Genomic DNA, 21,626 nt, shown 5'->3' with positions numbered 1-21,626 from the left:
TTTACCATGTTGGCCAGAATGGTCTCGATCTCCTGACCTCGTGATCCGCCCGCCTTGGCCTCCCAAAGTGCTAGGATTACAAATACTGCTTTCTTATTGAGAGAGGCAGCAGCTTGGGTGGAGGAAGAGGGAGGGCAGATGGATTTCAGAGTTTCAGTCAGTATTTTCCAGATAGAAAATAATAAAAATGGAAACTGACATTCATTGAGCTCTGCAACGCATCAGGCAGTGTGTGAAGGGCTTTGCCTCTGATGGTCTTCACAGTGAAGTGATAAGGTTATACTGCTGACTCATTTTACAGATGAGGAAGCTGAGGCATGGATAGCTGGGAACCCACTCAGGGTCACACAGCCAGGAGGTGACAGAGCTGGGATTCAAACCCCAGACCTTCCGACTCCAGGGCTCACATGCACCTGAAGAGTCAGAGGGAACAGACTGTGCAAAGCCCCATGCAGGGCCGGGGAGACCGGAGCCTGAGGTCATTGCTGTGAGAGGGGAGAGGGCCTTTCTGTCAGGGTGATGGGTGGGATCTGAAGCTGGAAAGCCGGAGAGAAGCTCGGGGGTGCCAGTCCTTGCATGCTCCAAGAGATTCTGATCTGCTGCTGGGCAGCAGGGAAGGGATAGGAAAAGAGCAGGTGCTGGGGCCGGGGAGGTTGTGAGGCTGAATCCAGCCTTACGACTCACACCTGGGCCACCCCGGACAAGTTGCTCATCTCTGTGCTCTAGTGTAACAGTCAGGGATACTGCCTTTGCAAGCAGCAAAGTTCTTGACTCTAAACAAAAAATGGACATTTATTGGCTCCCACATTTAGCAGTCTGGGGGGTATGGCTTCAGGTGCAGCTTGATCCAGGATTCCAATGGCATCACCAGATCTTTCTCTGCACTCTTTCCACTGTCTGCCCCACCCTCAAGCTCCAGGGTTTCTCCTTGTCCTGGCAGCAGATAGAAGCTCCTTCTTTCTACACCACCCAGCCCAGCAGGGGTGACCAAGCTGCATCCCAGCCTTTTCAGTATTCCAGGTCCTGGGGGCTGGAGAGCACAGATCAGAGCCGAAGTGGGGCCGACCCAGAAACCCAGAAGAACCTTTGCCCAAAGGAGAATCTCTATACTGTGGACAGAAGAAGGGGAGCGGGTGCCGGGGACAGGAAGGGGAGCTCCCAGATGCCCACACACTCAATTCCAGACACAATTTGAAAAGGGACCGGGAAGACTTGAAATCATTCACCAATAGCATCCACTGCCCAGCATGCAGTAGGCACAATATAAATGCTCTTTTTCTTCTGCTTGGCAACCAACAGGGGAAGGAAGGCAGAGGAGAGGGGCTCCACAGGTCAGTGCTATGTGTGGCTGGAACTGATGCACCCTCACTAGGGTGGGGTGCAGGTGGGGGGGGCGCCGGTCAGGAGGGAAGTGGTGGGTCCAGCTTCATGGGAACAGGGGACAGACACCTAGAAGGGGTAGCCAGCAGGCAGGCAGTTCACCATGCAGGTCTGCAGCTCAGGGGGACACTCGGCTGGGATGCATTTTGAGGGTCTCAGGAACAGAGAGGCAGCTCAGACGCGAGGGTGGACGGCTTTGCCTTGGGAGAGGTGTCAGAAACCTCCGGGAAGGCGGAGCATTGAGGGCGCCCTTCACTGCCCCTTCCTTGACCGCACTGCCCCCAGACATCGTGGACATCAAGCCGGCCAACATGGAGGACCTTACGGAGGTGATCACAGCATCTGAGTTCCATCCGCACCACTGCAACCTCTTCGTCTACAGCAGCAGCAAGGGCTCCCTGCGGCTCTGCGACATGCGGGCAGCTGCCCTGTGTGACAAGCATTCCAAGCGTAAGTGCCGGTGCCTGGGGGTGGGGGGCTGTGCACTGGGCAGGCGGGCGGGTGAGATGTCCTGTCCTGGTGCAGCTACTGCAGGGGTGGTGGGTGTGGGATGAGCATGTCCTGGACTGGCCAAGGTGGGTGGGCCCATTGCTGCTTCAGCGCTGGCTGGTCGGGGAGCCTGGTCTTGCCACCTGCTGCCCCCCAGAGTCCCTGCACAGCCAGGAACAGCCCAGTTTTTAGGGTTCAGGGCTCTAGGGCGAGGGTCAGGGCATCCAGAAGGTAAGGAGGCACCAAACTTAAATGTCACCTCCTGTAGGAAAGCTTCCCGGACTCCTACTTTAGATCTGGATCCTCCTCTGTGGCCCTGCAGCCCCCAAAGCTTCCCTCTTCCAGAACTAGCCACACCCAGCAAACTTGCTGTGGGCTGCCCATCTTCTCCGGCTCCTTGGAGCAGGGTCTGTAACATGTCCCCTCATTCTAGAACCCACCACAGGCCTGCTGTGGGGGTCCCACAGGGGTATGCGTGGAGGTCTGGGGCTGAACAAGTTCCAGGGGACATTTTGTGACACAGCAGCCCCCAGCATAACAGCTCACACTGAACACTCACTCTGAGCCCAGCCCTTACCAAGGGCTTTACCTGTGAACTCATCGAATCTTCACACAAGCCCCAGGAGGTGCTGTTCAGAAGAGGAAACAGAAGCTCCAGTTATTGGCCCAAGGTCACCCAAATTCAATCGTGGCAGAGCTGGGCTGCCTGGCACTGGGTTGTGGCCGTGGGCTGCACACTGCCACAGCCATCCCAGAGGCCCCTGAAGGCGAGGGATCAGGCCATGGCATCCTCCTTCCCAGACAGCCCTGCAGGGCTAGCAAGGGGCCAGTCAGGAGGCGGGGTGTCCCCCAGGCAGAGGGCAGGGACTTTGCTTGTCTGGTTCCTCTCACTGTCTGTCCCCAGCACCTACCACAGTGTCTGGAAATAAACACTTGTTGAATAAACCCCAGAGGAGCCTGACTGAAGCCTGGGTGCCGGCGGCAGAGGGCTGGTTGGGAGCGATGGGGCCACACTGTTCCCTTAGGGTGTCTGGTTTTGCTGGGCAGTCAGAGACAGGGTGCACACCAGCCCCAGGACTCAGGCTCAGGGCCCCCCAAAACCTCCAGCTTCTGCCTCCTTCCTTGGCCAAGTTCTGGCCCCCACATCCACCCCCTCATCTCCTCTGGGTTTGTCCACGCTCCGTGTGTCACGCTCAGCTATCCAGGCATTCAGTAGGTGCCTATTCCTGGCATGGGCGTGCAGCAGAGGCCCACCCTCGGGAGCTGGCGTCTGCGGGGGAGACAGACAGTGAACACACACCTGACGCATGTCAGGGCATGGTGAGCAATGGCACCAACACCCACAAAGTCAGGTACAGGGACAGAGGGGGTCAGGGAGGGCCTCCCTGAAGAGACCACAGTGGAACGGACACCCTGAGGGGGTGGGTGGTGCCGATCTCTGGGGAAGAATGTTCGAGAAGGAGGGCACTGCAGTGGCCGTGACTCCACACATTGCCTGTAGGTCAAGGGAGGGACTGGGTTTTGTTCTGGCTGAGCTGACAATGAGAAGCTGTGGGTTGTCACGAGACTGGGACTTGAGGAGGAAGAGGAGACGCCGCAGAGGGTCCCCGGGGGAGCAGGCATCAGAGGTCCCTGCAGGGTCTGCAGGAAGAAATGGTGACCCCACTGAGGGGGGGTGTTGGGAGGTGGGGCAGGGCTCACCTGGCTGCCCCCTCTGGATGTTGCTTGGAGGTCGAGCTTTGCCTTGTGGGGTGCGACTGTGTGGTTGGTTTGAGCTGTGGGTGAAGGAGGGGCCATGCCCTGGAACAACAGGGGGTGCCAGGGACCAGCAGGCAGGTTTCAGACCCGCGAGCCTGAGGCCCGTATTGGGTTCCAAGGAAATGGGTCGAGTAGGCAGCCAGATGTCCAGGCAGCAATGCCACCTGGAGATAAGTGTGGAGTTCGTGGCCGTGGACGGATGGGAGGCCGGAGACCAGCTGAGATTCCCGGGGTGCAGGGGGCCCGGGGCTGCGTCCTGTGCGCCACAACAAAGGACCACACACTTGGTGGCTGAAAACAGGGCATATGTATAGTCTCAGTCCGCAGTCCCGCAGCCAGCTCACTGGCCATAATGAAGGTGCCGCGGGCTGGTACCTTCGGGAGGCTCTGGGGAGCACCGGTTTCCCTGCCTCTTCTGGCTTCTAGAGGCGCTGCGTTCCCTGGCACGTGGCCCCTCCCCCATCCTCCCCGCCCACAGCGGCCAAGGCTCTCTCACGTCTCTGACCCTCCTGTCTGTCTTTCGCGTATAAAGACCCTTGTGATCACCTTGCCCCTGCCACCCCCAGTGATCCAGGATGACTTCCTCATCTCAAGGGTGGCTGAGTCGCATCCTTGATTTCATCTTTGGCCTTATTTTGACTTTGCCGTGTAGCATAACATAGTCACAGGTGCTAGGGATCAGGACACAGCCGTCGCTGGGGGCCGATCCACTGCCTACGACAGGGCACTGCCCCCCCACCTACGCCTCCCGCCCATTCACTCAGGCCGCATGTGCCTCCAGCTGTGCCTGTGTACAGCCAGGTCTGGGTCCGAATGGAATGGGAGAATATTGGGGAAGAGAGGGGGTTCTTCCTGCTCCTGGTCCGCTGCTGACCCCGTGTGAGCCCTGTGGGAAGGAGGATGGGGCTTCATTGGCACCCTGTTGTTTATAGGGGTGGAAATCCAGAAACATCCTCAATATCCCAATCTTAAATGCTAAGATTATTCAACTCTTCTGAAATGAGTGAGGCAGCTTTTTGTTTCTTTTTCTGGAACCGTTGGTGTAATATATCTGCTCCTTGAAGTATTAGGAAAACTTTTGTGCAAATCTATTCGGCGTCCTTTTGAGGGAGAGAAGGAAAATTTTAAGCAACCAGTTTAAAATGCCGAGAAAATGATGTCGACAGTGATGACATCCATGTACTAGAATATTGTTCGGTCATGTCAGCTATTGTTTTAGAAGATTTTTTAATGCCACAGGGAAGTGATTATGTTGAAAGATTTAGGGGATAACAAAATAAGGCTATGACCACCAAAAAAATGGAAACAGAGAAAACTCTGGAAAGAAATACACTGAGGTGTCCCTGAGTGGTGAGCTATAGGAAACTGATGGAATATTTTCTTTTTATTTTTCTGTGTATTTTTACCTTCATGATGGATTTGAACTTTGAATCAGAAAACATGTGTGTGCAGGAAGGGTGGAATTTAGAGAGAACAGAGATGGGCATAGGACAGTTTTGTGCACCCCTCAATGTTTGTGTGACATTTTTCAGTGGGCTAGAGGGGGCAGTCAGACCCCCTTTGGCTCCCGAAGCCTGTGCTATCCGGTTCCCCAGGGCAGAAGCAGCGGTCACATATACCTTGCACATTTCGTGAGTCCAAGCACAGACACATCCATTTCAGCCACGTAATTTCATATGCCTGATGATGTATGAGCCTCGTGTGAATCAGCCAATGAACTCAAGAGTGCGAGAAATATGAGTGTTTTCGATGACTCAATTCAATTTCATTCTTCACCCCCAGCTCCCAGGGCTGCAGTGAACGTTAACTTTTAGGGCCTCGGCAGATTCCACTCCTCTCCGGATTGCACTGAGGTTCCGGAAGGCTCTGGCAGGCCGAGGTGCGCAGAGAGGGACATGGTGTCTTCCAGGCCACTGAGGACTTTTGATTGTGCCTGGGTGACCTTGGGGCCAGGTCCTTGCTGACAAATCCCCAAGAGCCTGTTGGCTGTGCTCAGTGACTCACCTGGGAGGTTGGCAACATGCTGACCTCTGGGGGCTCTTGCCCGCACCAGTGATCCCAAGTCTGTAGCCAGGGTGGGCTGCCTGTGATTTACTAAGGTTTTATGTATGCTTTTTGCACACACAGTCATAGGTGAAGTTGGTTTATAATTTTCTTTTCTTATACTCTCTTTGCCCAATTTTAAGATTATTCAACTCTCCTAAAATGAACTGGGCAGCTTTTTCTTTCTTTTTCTGGAGCAGTTGATGTAATATATGTGCTCCTTGAAATCTTAGGAAAACTTGTGTGCAAATCTATTTGGTGTCCTTTTGAAGGAGAGAAGAATTTTTTTCTTTTTTTTTAGACAGAATTTGGCTCCATCACCCTGACACGATCTTGGCTCACTGCAGCCTCCACCTCCTGGGTTCAAGGGATTCTCTCACCTCAGCCTCTGGAGTAGCTGGGATTACAGGTGTGTGCCACCATGGCTGGCTAATTTTTTTTGTATTTTTAGTAGAGACAGGGTTTTGCTATGTTGGCCAGGCTGGTCTCGAACTCCTGGCCTCCAGTGCTGGGATTATAGGCATGAGCCACCATACCAGGCCAAGAGAAGAAAAATTTTAAACAACCAGCTTAATTTCTTTTTTGATTATTGATTTATGCAAATTTTATTTAAAAATTTTCTAGAATATTTTTCATTATCAAACTCAATATCCTGTACGGAAACTTTCTCTTTCATGCCAGCAAAAAGATTGTGCAGCAGTTTTTAGCATGCTTTTACAGCTTCCAATTCTCCTCATTTAATTTGCCACACATTGGAGCGAGTGGCTGAAGTGTCTGTCCTTCTGCATGCCTTGTCCGGGCCGTGTTTTTGCTCTGTGGCTCTCATGGGAAATCAAGCACGCAGCCGATTTCCAATTAGCAGGTGGCGGCTGTTTTTAATCTGAACACAAATGGCTGTTATTTGAGCTAATTTTTTAAAAGAGATTTGGGGATTAGGATTAGTTCTTCACCTCCCACTTCCATCCATGTATCCAATTACTGCTCAAAACTCAGGGAGCGGCTGATAGTGACACCCCAGAGATGCGCTCACAGCATCATTTTCCTAACAGAATCAGACGGCGAATGAAGAGTGTCCTGGATGCAGGAAGGTGAGCATTTCTGCCATTGGACAGATGAGGAGACCGAGGGTCCGAGAAGCTCTGTGACTTCCCTGGACCCCTCCTCTATCAGGGCAGAGCTGGGGGCACACAGGCCACTCTGTTCCCTCTGCAGCTTCCCACCTTTCTCTGAAGCACTGGAAATCCGCGTCTTGTGTCTGCTTGGCAGGGTGACAGGGTAACCATGGAAACAACCATACATGAGTCCTCAAAATAGACAGTTACTTCTGCTTATGACAGCACAGAGCCTGCGGAAAGAAAGGGCCGTGCCCGGAACACTGGGATTTCTTAGAATTGGGGGTGATGATGGCTGAGACCCTGATTTCTTAGAATCGGGGCTGATGATGGCCAAGACCCTTCATAGGCCCCCAACGACGTGCCTGGCCCGGTGTTGGGTGAAATAATAACCGCAGCTCATTCTTTGCACACTTAGTGCAAACACATGCTGTTTTCAGTTTATATCTCATTAAATACTCAGCACCTATGATGGGTGTGTTATAGTATTCATCCTACAGATGAGGAAGTTGAATACACTTGACCCTGGAATGATGTGGGAGCTAGGGGTTCAGACAGTGCCTGAATGCAGTTGAAAGTACATGCTTAACTTTTGACTCCCCCAAAACTTCACTCCTAATAGTCAGCTGTTGGTGGGGAGCATTACCAGTAACATCAACAGCTGATGAACATTTGAAGAGACTGATGTCTACGTGGATTCTATGCATTTGTGACATACCTTTTTCTTTTCTCATATATATATGTATGTATATATATGTATATATGTGTGTGTGTGTGTGTGTATTGTGGCAGATCTCCAAAATGTTTTCAGTATATTTACTGGGAAAATCGCACATCAGGGGACCTGCAGGTTCAAGCCTGTGTTGTGTGAGGGTCAAGGGGCAACTGTATACGCACTTCTCATTGCTGCGGGAACAATTGCCACGAGCTTAGTGGCTCAAAACAACACAAAAGACTGTTGTACATTCTGGAACTCAGGTGCTAAAATGAAGGCGTCAGCTGGCCTGTGTTATCTCTGGAGGCTGCAGGGTGGGGCTGTTTTCTGATCTTTTCCAGCTACTAGAGGCTTCTAGAGGCTGCCTGCACTCCTCAGCTCATCATTCCAACCTCTGCTTCCATCATCCCATCTCTTTCTTCCATCTTTGACCTTCCTTCTTCCTCCTATACAGACCCTTGTGATGACATTGGGCCCACCCAGATTATCCGGGGTCACCTCCGTACCTCAAGGTCCTTCACTTAATGACATCTGCAAAGCCCCTTTTGCCATGTGAGATAACAGGTGCACAGATTCTAGGGTGGAGGATGTAGATAGACGCCTTTAGTGGTCATTGTTGTCACTACATTGAAGCACAGAGAGATTAAGACATTTGCCCAAGGTCACACAGCTAAGTAGAGCCAAGATAGAGCCTCAGAGAGTCTCATGCCTTCAGCCTGTACTCTTTTTCCCTTTCTCATCACAGAAGCCTTGAGAACTAAAACTCTTACAGGAATTGTGGGTGAGCTGGGTTTTTTTTTTTTTTTTTGAAATGGAGTCTCATTCTGTTGCCCAGGCTGGAGTGCAATGGCATGATCTTGGCTCACTGCAACCTCCACCTCCCGGGTTCAAGCAATTCTCCTGCCTCAGCCTCCTCAGTAGATGGGATTACAGGTGCCCGCCACCACGCCCGACTTTTTGTATTTTTAGTAGAGACAAGGTTTTGCCATGTTGGCCAGGCTGGTCCCAAACTCCTGACGTCAGGTGATCTGTCCACTTCGGCCTCCCAAAGTGCTGGGATTACAGGCATGAGCCACCGCCCCCCCCACCTGAGTGGGTTCATTTAAAAGGGCTGTGTGGGCTCGACTCCCAGGGCTCACTCTAGTAATGGATCTGCTGCAGAAAGACCAGCCCCAGCCCAGACCCTGCAGCTCTCCAGGTGCAGGACCAGCGCAAAGCTCCCCAACAGTGGGAACAGCCCATGTGAAGGCCCTGTGGCTGGATACGGAGGCTGGAGAGAGGAGGTGAGGTCAGGGAGGTGTGTGGCTGGAGGAGGCCTCACAGGCCAGAGCAAGAGCTTCGGGTTTCCTCTGAAAGGGACAGGAACCACAGGGTCGTCTGAGCAGGGAGTGGGTCAGCCTGGCCATGTGTTCACAGGATCCCTGTGGCTGCCCAGTGGAGAATAAGCTGAGGGGTGAGGTAGAAGTGGGGGCTGGCTGGGGGGCGGCTAGCGTGTTCACACAGGTGAGAGACGCTGGTGCGCAGAGTGAGTGGCCCGTGCAGGTGGGGAAGGTGGTGGGCCCTGCCCCCCACGGCAGGTGGGGCCTGCTGGATTTGCTGCTGGATTGGATGGAGAGGGAGGGAGGGTCGGGGATGGCTTCAGGCTCTGTACAGAGACCAGGCTCCCATCTGTGTGGAGCTGTGTGGAGGGACCACAGGAAGGGGACTAGTAAATAAGTAGGTGCATTGGAGTGGGAAGGTTTCCATGAAGGGCATCAGGAGCCCTCTGATGCATTGCACCTCAGGGGTCAGGAGAGGTGTCCCTGGATGAGAAAGAGCCTGGGAATGGGGGCGGGGGTGCCCCACCCCACAGTAGTGTCTGAGAGGAACCTGGCTGACGTCAGGACCCGTGTGGCTGGAACAGGTGGAGGGGCGGGCTCTTGTGTGCAAAGATGGGTTAAGGGGAGAGCGTGCCGGGCCTGGGGGCCACAGCTAGGCTTGAGTTTTTTGTTTGATGGGGCTCGATCACATGGTGCTGGGCAGGGAGTGACAACTGTCATCTCTTCATCAGTGAGCACTCATTGTGCCCACCTGTGCCATTGTAGGAACTCCCTGCCCCCTCCCCACTGTGTACAGCCTCAGGGATAGGGAAAGAGGCCGCACAGGAGGCCCCTCCCCAAACAGTGGCATCACCTGGAACCCAGGAGCAAGCCAGTGTCCAGGGGTGCTGGGGATCCATAACCCCCATCGTCCTTCTTCTGCTTCTCAGACCCTCCAAGCTCCTCCTGGAGCGCGGCCTGAGGTGAGGCCAGCTGGCCCAGGCCACTCCACCCTCGTGGATGGCCTTGTATCCCATCAGATCACAGGAGGGAGCCGTGGCCAGGGTAGCCCGGGGCGATCACTGCCCAGGATCCCATAGGCCCCTCCCCCTCCAGGCCACCTCCTCCCATGTTTCCCACCTCCACCCACCTGCAGGTCCCTCCCACCCTCATCTGTTTCTCTGGAGGCCTCACTGAACTGCACTTGTCCCTGAATGCATGGCTCAAGCCCATGCATTTCTACTGTGTGAACCCAGTCGGCCTCCACCCCAGCCCCAGAGGAGTGTCGTCCACACACTGACAACGATGGGGGTGGGGCACAGCAGGTGCCACCAAGAGGGCCACAGAGCAAGTGCCACGGGCACACAGGGGCCACCCCCAGGCTGGCTGAGGCTTCTCTGCCAGGCCCGGAAACTGCAGTGGAACCACATCAGGTTGGGGAAGAAAGATGTCAGTGAGGGGCTGGAGCAGAAACGGCAGGCAGCAGCACAAGCTTCTCTCTGCTTAGGGAGCAGGGCGGGGCCATGAGGCAGGGTCCGTGCTAGGCAGGGGCGCCAAGATGATCAGTGACTAATGACCAAGGCAGGACCCCTGGCCCGAGGGAGCTTACAGCCCCATGAGGGGACCCTGCCCCCCTGCCAGTGCCACAGAAGAAGGTACCCAGCGGCTTGGGGGCAGCAGAGGGTAAGCACAGGATTTCTTTAGAGAGCATGTGAACAATATGCACAGAAAGCAGGGTGTGAGCCTGGGGTTCTAGAAGATGTATAGGAGTTGGTAAGAAAGACCAGCTAAAAATGGGAAAGGGACCTCAGGGAGAGAAAATGATGTGAAAAATAACTCCAGGAATCCCTCCGTAGTTTTATTGAGCAGCTACTGCAAGCCCCACACTGGGCCAGCGCCTCCAGGCATGACCTCTGAGGATCCCATCGTGCTCCTTCTCCAGATGAGGGAAGCTGGGCTCAGAGAGGACCAGGCCCTTGCCTGAGGTCACACAGAGCACGATCCATTCTGCTCTCTGCCCAGCACATGGCGGGGCAGGGGCTACGGGAGGCAGGGGGAGATGCCTAGGGCTCAACATTGAGGAGACACCCACCCCCAGAGCCTTTGAGTGGATGCAGTGCCCTAGGGGCCCAGCAGGAAGGGGGCTGGAGTGTGCGGCAGAGGGGAACTTGCGAGTGTGAGGCAGCAGCAGCAGGCTGGTTGGGACCCATTGAGAAGGAGCTGGTCAGCTACAGGTAGGAGCCTAAACCTTGATCCTGTGGGCACTGGGGAGCCAAGGAGGGCTTCAAGCAGAAGGAGGTGCCGTTGGCTCTGTGTGAGGCTGGAAAGGAAGGTGGGCACCCACTCTCAGGCTTCACCTCCTGTTTCCTTTGATTCACAGGTCCGTCAGAGCCGCCCCACACCTTGGTTGGGCTCCCCAGGTCCCCTCCACCTTGGCCTGAGCCAGGGGTGGGGGTAGGGAAGGTTCTTTGTGGCCATAACACCGTGCAACACCCAGGGAGGAGGAGGATGTTGTTGTCAGGGAACCGGCTCGAGCCGTGGGAGCCCTAATTATGCAAAATCATTAAAAAGAAACAGGATGGAGATTTCGGCTGATTGAGAGCTCTCCAACTTTTAAATAATTAGGGCATGGGGGAGTGGGTGGAGATGGGACTGGGCCCATCACAAGTGATGGGGGCTTTGAGACATGTGTCTTTAAACCCATGGCAGGAATAATTACTGTGAAATGTCCTTAGCGATTCAGTCAATTAGAGGGGAGACCCCTTATCTCTTGTTAGCACTCTGAAGGTGGTGCAGCGGGGTGTGTGTGTGTGTGTGTATGTATGTGTGTGTGTTCGCGTGCATACTCGGGGGCAGCGATTGATATGGAATAGTAGATTCCACTATCTTTTGGAAAAAAATCTATTGTATCAAAAATTTCATAGAAATGTCTAAAAAGAAAAAGAGGAACTTTTAGGAATGGTTTTTCAGGCTTATTAATATCCCTTCCAATCTATCGTTTGCATTCCTGTTCCTTGTGTCCTTAAAAACCCTCAGAAATGCCCGAGTACAGCCAGCAGTGGGGTGACAAGGGCCAGCGCCATTTGGCTTTCTGTTTCCACTATCGATTCAATTGTTCTCTCAGCCTTTGATCTTTGCGGTTTTTCCTGCTGGAGGCTGGTAGGATACTTGGCCACTCGTTCTGCCCTGTGACACCCAGCACCGGTGCACCCTGTGATTCTGGCTGAATCCACCTGCAAGTCCTGCTGGGAACCTAGACCAGCCCTCGAGGTCTGGGGGAGTCTGGTCTGAGAGACCCCTGAGCAGGCGAGGGGGTACTAAGGCCACTCCGGAAGTCAGCCTGCGAGAGGCCGCCCTGGCTCAGTTTTGGACTCACCTCCGCCTCACCTCCAAGTGTCAGAAAGCCTAGTTCAGGCCAGACAGGGTTCCCGCCACTCACCTGGGCAGGTGCTGGGGGCCACCAGGTCCCGCTGAGATTCTCTTCCTTGTTTCCATCCATTTAGCCACCGGGGGTCCCTCTTCTCTCAAGCCCTCTCCCTGCTTCTCCCAAATATGAGTCTCTACCCAATGCTAATGGAAAGGCAGCACAACATCACCCCTTTAGGGAATCAAGCGTTCAAAGTGATTTTCTTTACTGTAGGCATCAGAGAGAAAAGGGAACTGTGGTTGATCCTTTTTTGGCTTAACAAAGAAAAACTACAAGTATATATATATATATACTCACATACAGAAACAAAGATGCCAATTTAATTATTGGGGCACAAAACATTATCGTGTGAGATGACCAATTAGAACTCAGAGGTTCAGAAGCTCAAGGTGACTCCCAGGGAGATTTTACTACCCCTACCCCACCCATCCTCCTCCACAGGCAGGGAGGGGTTGGAGGGCTCACAGGAGGGAGGGAGGGAAGGAGGGAGGGAGGGAGGGAGGAAGGGAAGGAGGGAGGAAGGGAAGGAGGGAGGGAGTGGGGAGGGATGGAAGCAGGGAGGGAGGGAGGGAAGGAGGGAGGGAGGGAGGGAGGGAAGTCAGTAGGGCTGCAGCACTCATTGTGCACTGGGCTCACTCCGTATAGGATCTTTGCTGCCTGCGGCCCTGCCTGTACCCAGGGTGGTGCCAGGCCTGGCTGCAGCCCCCTCCTCCTGCCCCTTCCTGAAAAGCGCCCTTGGCTCCTGTTGTAGGGAGGAGCAAGGCCAGGGCTCAGGGAGGTGAAGGTGTTCAAGGCCACACGAGGGGCTTGGGGATTGAGACCCTGGCAGCCTGTTCTCTCCCAGCTCCCTCTGCGAGCGGCCTCACCCTTCCTTCCCATGGTGCTGGTTTTCTTTCTGGTCCTCCCTTCAATGTGCCCTTGTGGAAAGAGGAAAGCTCGGGCCACTGAGAAGGGCACCCCTGTGAGCGATGGAGGGAGATTGAGGTCAGGAGGCAGGCCTGGGGACTGGGGGCGTGTGGAGGGGTGGGTTGGGCTCCTGGAAAGGGAGGCGCCTACTGTCAGTTTTGAGTTTCGTTAAACACCTGCCAGCCTGATAGCATTCTAATTCCAAAATATGACACCACCTATTAGTGGATAAACTAGGCTCCCTCCCTCCTTCCTGGTCTTGACGCCAGGGCTGGAAGGAGCGACCACCTGCCCTCAGGATACCCGGTGCAGTGCCACGGCTTTGAGGGCAGAGGTGTGGGGTTGAAGGCTGCCACTGCTCACCAGAGGCCGTGGAGAGGCTAAGGACAGAGATATAGATCTCCTGAGCTTCAGGGGTCTGCTTCAGAGACAGGTGTTTGGAGGACTTGCTCTCAAGAGAGGTGGGGGGGACCTTCCTCCTGCTGCCTGCTCTGATTTCGGGGGATACCAGAGGCATGAACATAAACGTGGGAGCCTTTTCCTGCCCTGTAAGCAGCTTCCCTCCCCCTCCTCTCACCTCCCCTCACCTCCCTGCATGCAGTGGCCTGGGATCAGGGTGGTGACACCTGGGCTCTGCAGCCCTGGCCCACCGGGTGCTGGAACTTCCTTCCTCCATCGGGAGGGGACTCCAGCCTCCTGCCTGCCCCTCCCTACCTCCTTGACTCAGATTTCATCCTCCCTGTCTCTGAACCCTCAGTGGCTCCCATTTCCCTAATGGTGACTTCCTCACCCCTCTCCGTGGCCCATGAGATCCTGCGTGGGTGGCCCCTTGCATCCCTGTTCCCCCTGCTCACTCCTTTCTCTGCCTGCACAGCCCTTGGCGTGTCCCTGCCTCCGGGCCCTTGCGTGTGCCGTCCCTTCTGCCCAGCACACCCCTCTCCAGGCATCGCCACCAATCTCTCCCCAACTTCACTCAGACCTTGGTCAAACAGCACCTGCCACAGAGGCCCTGTTCACCTAAACTACCAGCCCCCAGCGCCTATCTGCCTGCTGGCTCTTCCTCCCCAGCACTTGCTGCTCCCTGGCGATGGAGGGCGCCACTTAGTTTTATTGTCTGTACCTGCAAGGAGAATGTTGGCTGCACAGGAACAGTGGCTTTATGCTGGTCACTGCATCATCCCAGGGCCTGGCACAGAGTAGGTGCTGTTTGCATTGGTTGACTGAGTGAATAAATGAATGAATGAATGAATGAATGAGTCCATCAGGGCATCCAGTGGGCCCTGCAGAGGGGAGCTGGACAGGAGTTGTATTTCTGGAGAGGCAGTGGCCAGGTACAGCGTCCACCATGGACAGGAGGGAGAATGGGGTGCTGCCATTTCCCATGAGGGGATAAGGGGCTGGGACAGACATGGGAGGCAGGACATGAGCCCTGGTGGCTGAGAGGGGCCAGCAGGGAGGGGCCTCTTGGGAGCCTCAGGGTGCTGTGATCAGCTCTGCTTCCCTATTTCTGGGGTAGAGACCAGAGCAGGCCAGCAGGCAAGGCTGCCACTCAGCCGGTTTCCATGGGGACAGCTGGACAGGTTGTCATATATTTAGGTCTTTCCAGATTGGCTGCTGAATGGCTGTCAACTCTACCACCCTGTTCTCTTCCCATCGTTCCCTGGGTCTCTCTGTGTCCCAGGTCCTAGGGAGTTAGTGCCTGGCCCAACGGGGGTCCTAGTCCCCACGCTACTTCAGCCCCAGGGCCACTGCCACCAGTGAGACAGATACCAGCAGAAATGAGCTTAGAGACCTTGTCCCACTTTGGGAACTTCTGCAGCTCAGGAAGGCCAGGTTATGGGGGCAGTGGGGAGGGGACGCTGTCTGGGGAGTCCTCATTGCCCACTCTGTCCCAGTCTATAATTGTCCAGCTGGGCAGCAAACCATTGCTTTTAGGGACCAGATAAGCAACTTTCTGTGCAGAGCAGGTGCTCCAAGAAAAAAGGAGATGGTCAGTGGGTGGCATACAGGAGACTGTACCAACTCTGTGGCAGTCAGATTTGATTTTGTTACAAACCCCATGGCAACGAAACAAAACCCACCTGTGAGTAGGGCTCAGCCATGCCTGCCCAGGACACCATGAACAGAGATAACTACAGGCCCAAGGTCCCAGGGCCAGTTAGTGCCAGAGCCACAAGCAGTGCCCAGTCTGGTAGAGGACATTGTCCAGCACATTTGAGAATGTCAGGACACCTTTGCAAGCTGGCATTCAGCATCACCAGTAGGGGGCAGTAGAGGGCAGCACATCAAGTATAGCTCTGGCTTCAAATCCCGACTCTACCACCTTCTTCCAGCACTGACTCCCCAGGCATGAGTTTTAGCCAGCTGCTCCTCCATTTTCTTGGCTACGAATGGGGATAGTAATGGCTATTTCTGCACAGCACAGAATCTTACCAGGCTTGTTCCCTGGTAAGTGTTTAGTTCTAGGTTTGAGGAATGAATGAATGACTGAATAAACAGAGCATGGGCCCAGGTGCAAAACAGAGCCATCCGTCATGCCAACCCCATGGGCGGGAGCAGCCCAGTGACGGCCATTGCTTCTCTGTCTCCACAGTCTTTGAAGAGCCTGAGGACCCCAGTAACCGCTCATTCTTCTCGGAAATCATCTCCTCCGTGTCCGACGTGAAGTTCAGCCACAGCGGCCGCTACATGCTCACCCGGGACTACCTTACAGTCAAGGTCTGGGACCTGAACATGGAGGCAAGACCCATAGAGACCTACCAGGTGGGCACCACAGCAGGAGACCCCCAATCCTGGGTCTTTTTTCCCTATGCTGAGATCCCCATGGAGGGGGCCTTCCTAGCCAGGCGTGGCTTTCATATGCCCAGTATGTAGGTGAAGACACGGAGGCTGAAGAAATCCAGCAGCTCATCCCCACACGTAGCTTGGCAGAGGGCAGGAGTGCTCAGTCTTGCCTCACAGGGAGCTTTGGATGTCCCTGAGCAAGGCCTGCAGTCCAGGGCCCAGGGGCCTCAATTCCAGGGAGGAAAGAGATGTGGGAACAGAGATGAGCGTCAGGCTGGGCCCCAGTGGAGCATGTAGACGATGGCTTCCCTCCCCACTCCCTGGGAGCGTGCATCGGAGCTGTACCATTAAAGTAGGTTAAGCGTTGCCCTCCCAGGGTGCATCCGTAAGCAGTGCACGCAGAGGTGAACTGAGCACATGTTTCCTTTCCAGATCCTCAGCACAGGCCTATAAGCCTGGAGTCTAGGTGAAGCCTGGGCCCTTCTTGGACAGTATTATTTATTATCTTGCTATTATCATCCATTCAGATATGTTAGGGGGTAGACAACAAAACTCATGTGATGTTAAAATAAAATGTGGACTTGAAAGAAATGTGGGATGGCTTCAAAGCTGGTTCCAGTTAGGTGGGGAGATCAGGGAGGCTTCTTGGAGGAGGTGGCATTTGTGCTGGGCCTTGAAGGATGAGTAAGATCTGGCCGTGCAAACATGGGTGGGAAAACACCCCACCAGAAACCTCAGCCGGTTCCTCACCGTGTCACTCCTCACACACGGGGTGCCACGTGCTTGACATCTGTCACCTCCATTCTTTGCTGTCCGGTGACAAGGAGCCATCATCCTATTTGGTGGAAAGGGAACTCGGGCACTGAGAGGTAGGGAGATGAGGGAGGTGTCTCTCATCTGGGCGGTGACAGATTCAGAGCCCAGGCTCAGAGCCCGACGCTTTCCTTTCCTCTGTGCTAAGACCTAGTAGGGAAGCGTCCTGGGTGGCACAGGCCTCGCTGGGAACTGGTGCAGAGCTCAGAGGGTGGGCTGCTCTGATCTGACCTGGGCCCCAGAGGAACAGCTCACGCTCCTGGAAGCCACACACTCACAAGGACCGCTATGGGGACCGCCTGTTTGTCAGCCACGTGTGTTTTACTTGAGTTCTTGCGACTGCCCCAGCTCCTCCCTCAGGCCCCCTCCTCACACTGCACACCCCAGGCAGGACTCAGCCCTCCTCTGTCCCTGTGGGAATGGCAGAGACCCCAGACTAGGAGAGGGACAGGATAAGCCCGGCTCAAGCCTGCAGGAGCAACTCTCTGGCTCCCTCTGGAGGCAGCTCAGGGAAATGAACATTTCCAACCCCCTCCGGCCCCTTGTCCGATCACTTACCTCCATCCCTGAGGTCAACGAAGGCCCATGAACCCCTGAAACTACGTGGAATGTGTTCTATGAGCATTTTCATGGGGAGGGGGACACAGCTTTCTGAAATTCTCATGAAGGACCCCACGAAGGAGGGGAATGACTGTTCTGGAGCGTGAGGCCGTAAGCTGGGCACTTGGCATCTGGCCCAGCTGACCTATTGATGCTAAAATAATAGCAATAACTACATAAAAGCAGCACAACAACCAACATTTTTTGATGGCTTTTGATGTGCTAGAAATTGTGTGTAGCAGGACTGTGTTTGGCTGGTGTGCAGTGCTTAACAAATCGGGGCTATTTTTCTCCCACAACAGGGAGTCTGGAGAGGGCAGTCCAGGAAGGTGAGGGGGCTCCATGACCCCGGCAGTGCCACAGTGGTTCCTTCTGTGATCCAGTCCACCATCATTTGGGCGTTGGTTTTCCACCTTCACATGTGGTACCTCATGGTGGCAAAGTGGCTGCCACACCTCCAAGCACTTTGCCTACATTCCAGGCAGGAAATAGGAAATGCACTAGATCTCACCACTGGGGTCTGTTGGGTGTTTCACTGTGATTGTAAAATCTTCCCCAGAATGCTTCTCAGAAGACTTCTTACACCTCATTGTCTAGAATGGGTCCCTGGCAGCCACCATAGTGGCTGGGAAAATTAATGGTTTAACAGCCTCTGTGGTTGAAGAAGGCAAGGGTGAAGGGGCTGGGGATGGTTGTTGAATGAGCCACACTGAGGTAAGTCCATAGTATACTTTGCCTCATCTAAGCCTCCCAGCTGTCCTGGGAGGTGGGGCCGGTATTCTCCCCATCCCATTTTATTGGAAGACAATTGAGTTAAATGGCAAATCTGTGACAGAGCCAGCAAGCAGCGGACCTTAGATTGACAGTCTTTCTCCAGAGCTCTTCCTCACCCTGCCACTAGAGGGCAGGAGATGCTTAGTGCACGGCAGAGAGAACAGCATGCGCATTTGGACGCGTGCATCACCAAGGCTGCTGGGACTGAGTAAGGAGGACACACAAAAATGCAGAGCCGGGGGTGGGACATGAACACTAAAACCTGCTGCCATTCATCCCCCTTGATTTTAGTTGTTACACATACTGAGCCAGTACCCTGTGCCCAACACAGTGCTAGACCCTGGACCCAGAGAGAAGGAAGAACCTCGGCCTCACCCTCGAGGGTCCCAGACAGACAGGAACACAGTGACCCTCAGCTTGGTGGGGCTGCAGCCCAGGGGCCCAAGGGGAAGGCAAGAGTCACCAGGAGGACACGGGGGCTGGGGAGGGATGAGCAGGGCCCCAGGCGGGAGTCAGGTAGCCTTGTCTAACCATCCTGTCTGCAGTGAATATCAGGCCCTTCCTCCCAATCCTGCTTCCCCTAGTGCCACTCTGTTTTCCTGTGTAGTCCTTACCACCATATTAGTCAGATGGCTCAGAGAAACAGAACCAACAGGATGGGGATAGAGACTGAGAAAGAAGGGAGATTTGAAGGAATTAGCTCACGTGGCATGTTCTAAATCTGCAGAGCAGGCCGGCAGGCTGGTGACCCAGGGGAGAGTGACTATGCGAGCCCACAAGCATCTGTTAGCGGAATCCCCCGGTCCTCAGGGAGGTCTGTCTTTGTTCTATCAGGGCCTTCGACTGATTGGACAAGGCCCCCCACATGATGGAGGGCAGCCTGCTTTACTCAGTATATCAGCTTAAATGTTAACCTCCCCTACAAAATGTCTTCACAGAAACACCAAGTATCTGGGTACCTTGGCCCAGCCAAGCTGACACACGAAATTGACGTTCACACCACCCTTCACATTTTCTGTGTTCGTTGGAGTTGTTAATTTCAACTCCTGGGAGTTGAAACCAGGCTCCATGGCACCCAGTTACCTTCCCTTCCCCACCCAGAGGGCAGAGCCCGTGCCCTGTTGTCCTGGCAGCTCCAGCCTCAGCAGAGGGCTGGCACTCATGCGGCCCTCCGGGTACAGGGCTTGTAGGACCGGCTGCAGTCAGGTGGATGCAGGTCCTGGGGTGTCACCCTCTCTCCTGTGGGGTACGGGAATCCTGGGGAAGGGTCCTGGTCAGCCTCTTAGAGGCCGTGTGACCCTGTGAGCCTCAGTGCCTCGTGCTGTGGATGGATGAGAAACCTCTGTGGGTTCCCTCTTCCCCTTTCTTGATGGCCGCCACCCTGTGTTCTCAGAGATCATTACCCTCAAAAGGCCTGCCCTGCACTTAATGCCAGAACCACTGTGAGGTTCGCCCTCTTATCACTTTAAGTTTGAAGAAACTGAGGCTCAGAGAGATGAAATCACTTGTCCAAGATCACACAGGTGGGAGGGCAGAGCCAGGATCTGGACCCCAGGTGGTCCTGGCCCCTGTGCTGTGAGCGTTCTGTTTGTCACAGTGGACTCTGCTCCCTGGTGCTACTCCCGTCTCTGGCCACAGCTCGGAGGTCAGCCGTGTGCCTGCTCGTGGGCCCCCCCGATAAGATGAGCAGGGCTGTATTGGGCTGTGTCACGGTGGAGGTCAGCCGTGTGCCTGGTCGTGGGCCCCCCGATAAGATGAGCAGGGCTGTATTGGGCTGTGTCACGGTGGAGGTCAGCCGTGTGCCTGGTCGTGGGCCCCCCGATGAGATGAGCAGGGCTGTGTTGGGCTGTGTCACGGTGGAGGTCAGCCATGTGCCTGGTCATGGGCCTCCCGATGAGATGAGCAGGGCTGTGTCGGGCTGTGTCAGAGCATTCAGACCCTCGCTGAGATGAGCAGGTCTGCGCTGGGCCATGTCAGGGCATGCAGACCCTCGCTGCTCTTTGAGACCCTTCTTGTGGAGGGGCCAGGATGGTCGGGACGCCCCGTCCACTCACCTCATCCCTTATCCCCCCAGGTCCATGACTACCTTCGGAGCAAGCTCTGTTCCCTGTACGAGAACGACTGCATTTTCGACAAGTTTGAATGTGCCTGGAACGGGAGCGACAGGTAAGCCCTGACCTCAGCCTGCACCTCACCTCACCGTAGGGAGGGTTTCTCCCCTGCAGGGGTCTGGGCTGGGATTCCGGTGACCTGTAGCATGGGGCTACTCAGCCTCAATGGGTCCAGGTGTCTGGGTGAAGCCCACGCTTTCCAGAGCAGGTCCAACTCTCAGCGCTCAGATTCAAGGGGCAGGACATGAAATTCTTCATCCTCTGTCACTGAACCTCACAGCCACATTGGCGCCTGCCCTATGGGCAGTAGTGGGAACATGTTTAGTTAATTCAGGGTCCCCAGTGATGTGCTCCCCTCTCCCAGCTTGTCGGGGGCGAGGGGTGTAGCCCAGCACCCGGTCACCATCATCCATCCACACCTGTATGTCCTGAGACAGCCCTGCACCCCTGTGGCTTTGACCGTTGGTCTACTCACCCCTCCTCCCATCACCACTACTGTCTCCCTCTCTTCCTGGTGACACCCCACTCAGGCCCGCTGAGGCTCAGGGGCACCTTGGAGCTCCTACACCCTCCAGAGCTTGTCACAATCCACAAGTCCAGCCGTCTCTCAACCCCACCTGCCTGGAAAGTGGCCCCCCAGTGCCAGAAGTGAGTTCCTGTGTCTCCCTAGCCTGGGCTCAGCCCAGGGCGGGCATGGACAAGGGGGCCGTGGCAGGGGCTCCTGACCTGACCTCTACCCATGGGTCCTTACCTCTTTGTCTCTTCTCTGGGATTCTTCCTCCATTCTGGAGGTGGGAAAATCCCTCTTCTGCCCTCCCAAATCACATCAGCTTTGTGCTCAGGGTCCTGCCAGGCGTAAGATTCTGAAATGGACAAGGCTACTCTCCATCTGTGAGTTTCGATCTCAGAAGCTGAGAGGTGGCCTCTCAGTGTCTCCTACAGCTGCTTCCTCAAGGACAGGATGCCTCCTAGTCCAGCCGCCCAGATTCAGAAGTGGGTCTCCAGATGATAGACAGTGTGGAGATAAAGATCACACTGGCTGCTAGATCAGAATACCACCTGTCAGGAGCCCATGCACTGTCACCTCCTCTCCGCAGTCCTGTCCAGTGTGGTGGGCAAGGAGGGTGGAGTGAGAGCCAGCAGCCCTGACTTGGGCGTCACCTGGTGGGGGGCTGTCCACCCTGTGGATGGCATCAGTCACATGACAGGTCTGGGCTCTCCCAGACCTCTGAGGGTGGCTGGCACTGTGGTGGTCATGTGAGAGCTGCCGCACTATGACTCTCTGTGGCTCTGGGCATAGGGCTGGGACCGTCAGGGTTGGTGTGTGGGATAAGGGGAGGGCTGGACATGGCAGGGACAGGACCAGGAGGGAGCCCCCCGGAAGCAGGGCTGGATCCAGGTGGGGGTCCAAGTCAC

At 55.0% G+C, this 21,626-nt stretch overlaps 1 protein-coding gene across 9 annotated transcripts in view; it reads left to right on the top strand.

Moving 5' to 3' along the window:
• Positions 1-21,626, top strand: part of PPP2R2C (protein phosphatase 2 regulatory subunit Bgamma) — a 244,304-nt gene that overhangs the window by 215,374 nt on the left and 7,304 nt on the right. For all 9 annotated transcript variants that reach the window (XM_016951256.4, XM_016951255.4, XM_016951257.4 and 6 more), the window contains 3 exons: positions 1,666-1,830; positions 15,722-15,891; positions 20,174-20,265. In XM_016951256.4, the coding sequence (XP_016806745.1) occupies positions 1,666-1,830; positions 15,722-15,891; positions 20,174-20,265 (427 nt within the window). The remainder of the gene's footprint in view (positions 1-1,665; positions 1,831-15,721; positions 15,892-20,173; positions 20,266-21,626) is intronic.

Source organism: Pan troglodytes, chromosome 3, assembly GCF_028858775.2.
Source record: "Pan troglodytes isolate AG18354 chromosome 3, NHGRI_mPanTro3-v2.0_pri, whole genome shotgun sequence".
NCBI lineage: Eukaryota > Metazoa > Chordata > Mammalia > Primates > Hominidae > Pan > Pan troglodytes.
The sequence above is the reverse complement of the archived record's forward strand: the minus strand, read 5'-3'. Positions and strand labels throughout refer to the sequence as shown.